General features: G+C 42.3%; 1 protein-coding gene and 2 pseudogenes across 1 annotated transcript; all 3 read right to left on the minus strand.

The window, feature by feature from the left end:
• Nucleotides 1-939: 939 nt before the first annotated feature.
• Nucleotides 940-2,286, minus strand: LOC147455294 (uncharacterized; annotated as a pseudogene).
• Nucleotides 2,287-6,811: 4,525 nt separating this feature from the next.
• Nucleotides 6,812-7,389, minus strand: LOC147455295 (uncharacterized; annotated as a pseudogene).
• Nucleotides 7,390-7,392: 3 nt separating this feature from the next.
• LOC147455296 (uncharacterized) lies at nt 7,393-8,982 on the minus strand (the record flags this gene model as incomplete). The annotated part of the gene is made up of 2 exons (XM_086513688.1): nt 8,880-8,982; nt 7,393-8,693 (listed from the first exon to the last, which is right to left on the minus strand). Coding segments are annotated over exons 1-2 (1,404 nt in total), but the record flags the coding sequence as incomplete, so codon positions are not given.

Here is an 8,982-nt window from a genome sequence, read left to right on the forward strand (position 1 = left end):
CCTCTACACCCTTGGGCTATGGAAGATGAAGGGAAACTAAATGAAGGATGATGGCCATAACCCTCGTGCGAGTCTTCGCCATCAACTCTCACCTATCCGCCATGTGCTCTACCACGCTCTCCCTTCTCATTCCCCTACCCTATGCTCCCCATTTCATCGCCTTATTCTCTAAATAAAGCTTGAGGTTTTGTGAGTATGTTTTCTTGTAATGTTTTGCCCATGTGAGGTGTGCGGAATCGCCACCTAGTCTTGTGTTTGGAGTGAGCTTGTGTATGTGTGAAGGGTGTGCGGATTCGCCATCCTTTTGTGGTGCCTAAGTACTAAGCCGCTATACCCCCTCCCTCACCCTCTCTCTCTCTCACTTGATCTCATTCCCTTTCCTCTTCATCATTACTCCCAAGCATCCATCTCTCTTCGATGAAAACTTTGTTATGGTGGTGTGTTGTTTGCGTCCTAGCCGCTGAAGCTAGGTGGTGCCCCCTGTTTGCTTTACCATGACAGGCTCAAGGCGCGCCATTCGGTCCCTGGTGTTTTAGAGGTCGTCGGGGTTCGGGGTTTGCTTTGCTCCCGTCACCAACAACACCTAAATGACAGCCAAGTACCAAAATAGAGAGAGCGATCCAGAAACCCTTGAACCTCGGACCCAACTCCGGGTCTCAAAGCGTAAGCCAAACACATCCAGCAAATGTCTAGCTCGACACAGCTCCACAACCAAATTACATTGCAAAAGAAGGAGACAAGCCCTCAGTCAAAAAGGGCTGCTACCTATGTGCACAAAGTCAACGAGATTTAATCACCCTGGCCCTGCACAGTTCAGGCGATTGAGCAAAACAGCCCCTAACCTCGGCGCAATGGTACAGTACCAGAACTCACTGCAGGCATCTGGAGTAGATGTCCAGAATGCGTATGCGGGCGCTGAGGCACACAACTGAATAAAGCTCAGCTTGCTCTCAGCTCCTAGATGAGCAACTCCCTGATGGCTGCTCGCGGCTCCACGCAGGGCAGCTCATGGCCTGATGCCAATCCCACACTGGAGCGATGAGGGTGAAGCCCCTTGTAGTGTGACCTGCCAATAATGTCAGCAAGGGCCCATGCACCCGCAGCCCTACTGTTGCGCTTTTCTGGACCCAAACACGTGACCACCATCACAAGCGCATCACTTGTAAGCGCAACAAAAAGCAAGCAGCAGGATCAGGAGAACAAGACCAGCGCAACAAACTTTTTGAACTGCAATGCTCACAAGCACAGACAAACCAAGACCAACAACACAACACAAGAGCAGCGTACGAGTCAAAAAAGCAAACCTCCAGAGAAGTCCATGCTCTCACCATCGTTGGGCGAGGCATTGCTTGCACTCCCTTCACCGCCACCGACAACGCCATCATCAGATGCCATGGTAAAGATGATTTGCAAAGAAATGTTATTCCAAGTACTTTGAGACGCAAGAAAGAAACTCTCAAACCAATCTACAGCGCACTTTCAAATGCTCGACTGATTTAAATTTACGATCACAGCATATAAGCAGATACAAATTGAATAGTAACAGATAGGTAAAAGCTCAAACATGAACAGAGAATCTTGCACTGGATAATGTAGCTCAAAAGCTCACACATCAAAACAAATTCTCAGACTTGCTGCCATGACATAGTATAATGATAACACCCGAAGCAAGAACTGAGACTTGAGGACACATGTGCAAAAGCAAAACAGAGAGAGAATCTTCCACTAGGTAATGTAGCTCAAAAGCTTGTACAAAGCAGGACAAACAGAGAATCTTGCAGTGGATAATGTAGCTCAAAAGCTCACACATCAAAACAAATTCTCAGACTTGCTGCCATGACACAGTATAATGATAACACCCGAAGCAAGAACATATTACAAAGCATTTTTCTGCGCTTTCTGGCCTGTCATATAGGCTACAACAACCACATGCAAATTACATCTCCTCATTGTCATGTGCTCCATTCAGCACGTGCATTGAACCACAAAGACCAACACGAGCAGTCCTCGTGATCTCAGGCTGCACGATCACCTTCAAAGACCTTGAGAAGCCCGCCTGCGGCATTAAACAAGTAAAACAGCGCATGGAAAATCTTTCGCTGCCACGTCCTTGCCGCCTGAGCCTGCAAAGCAACCCCCTTCAATGCAATCACCTTCCAGAGCCTTGAAAACCCCCCGCCATTAAACAAAAAGCTACGCATGCAACAACTACGTCCTGTGGTAGGACAATACCTGCTGTGCAGCGGTCTTCTCGCAAGGACAACACCGGCTGCGTGTGCGCCACATCCTCTGGTAGGAGCAGAGCAGAAAGGACCGAGGCCCGCCAGGAGCAGCACGAAAAGAGATTCCACATGGGTCAAATGACCCTTGATAAAACAACCCTAAAGGCCTTGCTACACATGGCAGCCATCTAACAAACCATCGGACGGCCTACAGTTTGCAACAAACTTGCCACTAAAACCCTATGCCCTTCTGCAGGCCAAAAAGATTGCCCACCTTTCCACTTCGCATGCCGCCTTGCAGTTGACTTCAAGCGATAACGCCCTCGACAGGAAGCTGTTCAAGCCCTTTCTGTGTTCTCTCTCTCTCTCTCTCTCTCTCTCTCTCTCTCTCTCTCTCTCTCCACACGATTGCATGAGGAGAATCTGCCTTCATTCTCCTCTTCTTTTCTTTTTCGAAAATCATGACGCCTACTGTATCCATTGTTTATAGAGTACCAAGGTTGACGGTGGCGCAGTCTGCCACACACGACATTTACATGATGTAGAAGGTTGGCATGTCTGAAAGAAGGTCCTTATTGGACACGTTTTTGGGCCATGATCATGCATGGGCGGAGAAGACATTGCGATCGAGAGGACCCAATAGATCAAAGTGGTTGAAACTTTCAATGGCACTTCTCGCCCAACTAGTGTGAAAAGTAAGTACTCGTGCTCATGCAAGGATGAAAGTTTAGTATATGCATGTCTTTTTAGTTTAATAATACAACGATTTGATGAAAATGGTGAGTTCAATGAGGCCTATAAAGCCAAAATCAAGGATTTACCTCCAAAACATTATAGAGAGTTTAATGAGCACTATGAAAATTATGACAAGAATTACAAGGATGCCCTAAAGGAGAGAAAGCCCCAATTTATGCATAAAGGATACAACATCTCACAAATTGCCAACCCTGATAATGGTGCAAACTTCTTTAACACATTTGTGTGTGTGGGGGGGGGGGTGAGGGTGGGGGGGGGGGGTGTGGGGTTTTTGAAGAATTATGTGTTCAAGGCTGCGGAGATAGCACAAGCACACATTGACAATGAAGAGTAAGCGTTATGCCTTATGCCCGTTTTGTTGTTCCTTGTTTTCCACTTGCACTCACCCAACAACTCTTCTTGTTGACAGAAAATGTAGGCTATTGATATACTCATGGAAGGTGGACCAGTCAAAAAGGAAGCAGGTATCCCATCACCCAAGAAGATGTTCATAGTTTAGTTGCGGACTCATGTATATTGGCGACAGTTAGAGAGGTGAGATCACTTTTAGTACGTTCACTTTTTGAATTGTTCTATGTCTGTTGTTGTGCCGTTCTCACTACAACACAATTGATGCTTGAAATTAAAAAGAGACTAGAGTGGGAGAATAACACAATGCATGCGTTACACGTTGAGGCTAGTGAGAAGAGTGGCTACACTTTGGAAAAATGTATGGAGATGTGGCACCGCAACCACTTCTCAAAGGAAGTCACTTGATGGAAGGGGAGTATATTGCGGGGCACTCTTGACGTAGATGACCAACCTCATCTCCCATGCACAACTCGACGTCTTTTATATCAGTGAGTTTTTGACATCCATACCTTAAAGCTCATTGCATTCTTAAGTATGTCTTAGAAGTTATGGAAAATTATAAGAGTATTGCAGATGGTGGCGGATGGCATATGCCAATGCATTGGACATACCAGAACACCCTTGTGATGCTTGGGTTAGTTTAGTGCGGGAGGAAATGGGCCTATACCCGGATGAATGGATTGAACACATGCGGGCAAAGCCCACATGGGATGAATGTCCATGGTTTACTATCCAGAGGGATGAGGTGGAGATATATAAAGATAGAAGTGCATATGCCTTTGTAAGTTTTTGTTGAGTTTCGTTCTTTGTTCTCATTACACTCACTCAAATCATACATTGGATAGACTTGACGTGCAAGCGTAGCAAACAAACTCAATCAAGCAAGGCCACACGGGAATCCATCGCAACCAAGAAGAATACAAAATGCGGCAAGAAGAGGTCACCACCTCCATGTAGTAGCGATGATGAGTCAAAGGAGGCAGATGAGGAGCATACGGACAATGAGGAGTAGCCAGATGAGAAAATGAGTGACAAGGAAAGAGCTGATCATGAAGAGCGACAAGATGAGGAAAGATATTCCCCATTGCATGAACAGGGGGTTGCCATTTCTCGAGCTAAAACCCACGAGCTAACGAGATGGGGATCAATATATATACATAATTCATCCCATATTTAAATAAAATTTAAAGCTAACAAAGATTATTTATATGGGAAAATATAGATAGAAATGTTTTCTTTTTATTTTTAATATTTTAAGAGTTAAAATTTATACGACATAAATAATAAATCTAGTAGGTTTCGAGGACAAAAAGATATAAAAACTTGAATCTATTCAATTGAAACATAGTTTTATCTTAGTCAATAGGACATTTTATCTAGATAAGTGTTTATGCTAAGCTCCATGGAAAAATAAAGAAAGGCTATCTATTCTACCAAATCTCTTGTTTTAGGGCAGCTACACCCTTGCTCATGCTCACAAGCACAACCCTGAAAACATAATTGTTATCCAAGGACACAACTAACCCGTAGGTGCACGGAGGCAATCTCGTTAGCTTGTCATGCTGAGACCAACCTACCCATACACACTTAAATGATGCACTAATTACTTACGTACAACTAATCTCGACCAACCATAACCAATAACGCTCAGAATAAGGTTCAACACACCAAATCAACTCAGAATCGCACTAAACTTGCTAGGCACTATCCCTTCACTAGGACACACCTACCTAGAAGTCTAGCATCACTAGATTCTAACCCTAACTCTCTCAAATATAGTCGCGAAAGAGTAACATGTCATAACCTAAAAGTGCGCAAAACCTAAGTTCATGAATACCTATGCGTAGCTACTCTCGTCCTCATTCCAGAAAGTCCTTGAATGCTGAAAACTGATAACGTATGCATTACTTACAAGCAAAACAAGCTCGAGGGAGGAGTGCTCGCGAACATCATGATTGCGCGAATGTTGGGCGTGGGCACGGCTACTGCGATGGTGTAGTCGGTTTATGAACATGCTGAGGGAGATACGCATAGCGAAGAAGACCAGATCCATAGACTCTCTCTCTCTCACACACACAGTACTCTTACAACAGTTTCAGATAATAATAATTGATTGATCTTCAAAAATTAGCCCAAGTGACCTTTATACCTGGGTCACTTAAGTTCAAAAATGTACAAAGGTCAATTAAGATCCTAATCAATGTATTTACAAAGTGGAAATGCATATGCGTCCCTATCGATTATACATTTAAACTCATAATCTTGATGATTGATAAAAATAAACATTGCTATATTTTCATAGAAAATATGGGATTGATTACAGCTATTGGACTAGGCTCCAACACTCCCCCCACTACTCATGTGTACCATGACATGAACTTTGTCGATGTCACTGGCGTTGTCGTTGGCGTTGCTCCCTTTGTGCTTGATCCAAAAATGTGTCGTATCTCATTGATTCGCTAGCGATAAGGGGACCAAAAACATTTGATTTAAACATGAGAAAACCTGTGTAGAAGGCTTCCTCAAAAGTTTGGAGATGATAACTAGGCAAAAACATAAGTTGCCTGAAGTAAGCATGCAAAATTATCTCCGATGGAGACGCACTTTAGTCGTAAGATAGCTCGACCAATGTATGACGGGTATCTATATACTCCGATGTCCAGCTTTCTGTGAATCCTGATATACATGCCGAAAAGGTTTTGCATATTCGACAGAGCATCTTGTAGGACAAGTTAGGAGAGCCGCCGAAGTTAGGAATGGCGCCCTCGAGGGTTTTCACCATATACTGCCCGGATATTCTCTCTCCACTGGCACGTCCTCGCAAGAGCGGGTAATTCAACCATGTTGGATTTCTAATGTGGATGGCTCTATGTTGACTGTAACTGAATATCCTTTCTACAGGGCAAAAAGTGGGATGTTCATGTGGTGCATTTACTAAGTGGATTAGATTATGAGGAATCGGATCAGTGATAGGATTTGAACGGCTACCCCAAATGTCTAATGACAAGCATGTGCAGCTTATGCCCTTCTACAATGAAGGGCGAATTTTAAATTTGCCCTTCTAATGAACAAAAGGAAAAATTTGCACCCTTCTTCATCAAAATTCCAAGAAAACTAATATTTCACTTATTGTATACTCCCATACATTAATATTTCACTTATCTCACACTCTTCCATGCATTTTGACCATACTTTTAGTATAACTTTGACAAAGTTCATTATTTAAACAACGTATTCTCAAACCACAGTCCACGGACCACAACTTGGTAAATTTTTGAAATTATATACAAATAGAGAAAATGAAACCAATGACATAATGAATATGAATTTACTTTTATCGTTAAAGTACAAAATTGGAGAATAAAAACTACCTTGAAATAAGATTAAAAGTCCTTCGATTCCAATACAATGCAAAAGAGCCCTCGATACAAAATCATATCGCTTGGCTTAATATCTAAGCAAATAAAATTCCATAGTAACAATCAATTTGTTTCCAAGCTTGCTATCCTTCCCTTCCTCATAGATTTCCACATATCAAAGCATTCTTCCCACAATACATCTGGAGGACAGGAAGCCTTTCGGAGTATTGAGTCCAACAAACATTGCTAAGCCCAATGATGAAAGAGAATCTATTACGAGACTTGTTTTTTATCTTATTCATTTTTGAGAAGCCTCTTTCACAAGCAACTGATGAAAGTGGAAGTAAAAGCAGAGCTCTCCATAATTTCATGGTCCATGGAAAAGAAACCTCCCATTCTTCATGGTTGCAACAATCTTGCCAAGTTGAATGCATACTCTTACCTTTGAAGCAGTTACGAATCCGTGTGATAAAAGATCTGCATTCTCCTTTGCATTCTTCTTCATTAATGAAAGAGTTGGCTCCTTTTCCAAACTGTTTGCACAATACATCTAGCCACCTTATCGTAAAGAAATCTAGTTTCTGCAAGTCTTGATCATAATCCTTCGGGCTAAAGTACTTTGCCGCTTCAAAGAGATCAAAATAAACCTTAAAACGATTTGACAATGAATCCACCAGGCCTTTGATGTACATAATTGCCATGTAAGCCAGATTATTCACCACCCCGTGCAAAGTTTCATGTGGATCAAGAACATCCTCGTCACACATAGGGCCAAGATGTAGTTGATGAGAATGTGAATTTCCTGAGGAATCAATGTGATCAATGATGCCATGTTGATTTATCGCCTTTGTCAAAAAAAGTTGAGTGTACATAGCCTCACACCCAAATACATTCCCTAGAAAAGCCATTTGCAAAGACTCTATAAAAGCCTTCAAATGGTTACCAATAGCAAAAATATCAATGTGATCCTCTTGAAGTTTACAACTCAAGACATTAAGCTCTCCAAGGACATCTGCAAAGAAGTGTAAAAGAAACTGTATTTTGTAGTTTGTGAGGTATGCATACAAGTCCGCTTCCTCTGCCTTCAAGACAGTCAATAAAGCCGGCATTAAGCGCACTATCCTTATCATAACTTGCCCTTTTGAGAGCCATCGAACATCATGCATTTTTAACAACTTCAGTTTTCCATTGCGACCAAGATTGAAGTCCTTTACAACTTCTGCCAATGATAGATGTCGCTTTGCGGATCTGGAAGCCCATTCATATAACTTTCTGGCCACTTTGTCCACAAATTTGAATTCCTTGTATAGTTTGAATGCATCACCTGCAGCTAAAGACTCCCTATGTACAACACAATGAAAACTCAAAAGATGCGGCACAACCTTCTTCGATCTCGAAACCACACCATTATTAGCACCTACCATAACACTGGCACCATCAGTTGCAATGCCTATCATTTTATGCAATGGCAGCTTCATTTTGTCCAGAAATGCTATCAAGGTAGAATACAAGCTTTCAGCTTCAGTATTTTTGACATGCAACAAATCCACAAATGACCTGCATATACAGCCATTGCCATTTTCCCGCATATAAGTAACATAAAGAATCATGTATTGTTGAGTGCTTACATATGTACTCTCATCAATCTGCAAAGAATAAAAGGGACTAGCAACAATTTCCTCTTTTAGTCTCTCCCAATAGACCTGTTTGACGGCATTTGCAAACTCTTTTCCTGCACTTGTGCTCGTATAAGCTGAATATTCACTTGCAATTGGCATATTTGGTGTCCGCATGAAACGCTGGAAATTGCAAAGCTTTGAAAACTCATCAAAAGGCAAATTTCTACGAACCACAAACCACAAAGTTTGCAAGACTGAAATGATTCTTTCTCTCTCCTCATCTGTTAGCACTTCAATGTGTTTCTCTATGGGAATTGTGGTTTTTTTAGTGTGAGCATTCCATATTGCCTTCGCATCTGAATGCGGACTTGACGTCGCATGCTCATCTAATGCAGACCTTTGCAAGGTTGAAGATCCTTCTCTACTAAATTGAGTCTTTTTATGTGCAAAGATGCACCACCTACATTTGACTCTCTCTTTTCCATCATGATCAACTGTTGGAAAAGCCCAAGGATGAGGTATCCTCTAGCTTTCTATCCATCGTCGAGCATACTTCTTTTTGCTTGAGCTACCTTCAGCTTCAGTGTTATCTAAAGCTGTAGTAGCCGCCTCACCAGCCTCTTTGTCAAGAGAGAGTTGAGGATCATGCAAGCCAAGGACTTCTTGAATGGTCAT

This window comes from Adiantum capillus-veneris, chromosome 6 (assembly GCF_014529385.1).
Source record: "Adiantum capillus-veneris isolate H3 chromosome 6, ASM1452938v2, whole genome shotgun sequence".
Classification (NCBI taxonomy): domain Eukaryota; kingdom Viridiplantae; phylum Streptophyta; class Polypodiopsida; order Polypodiales; family Pteridaceae; genus Adiantum; species Adiantum capillus-veneris.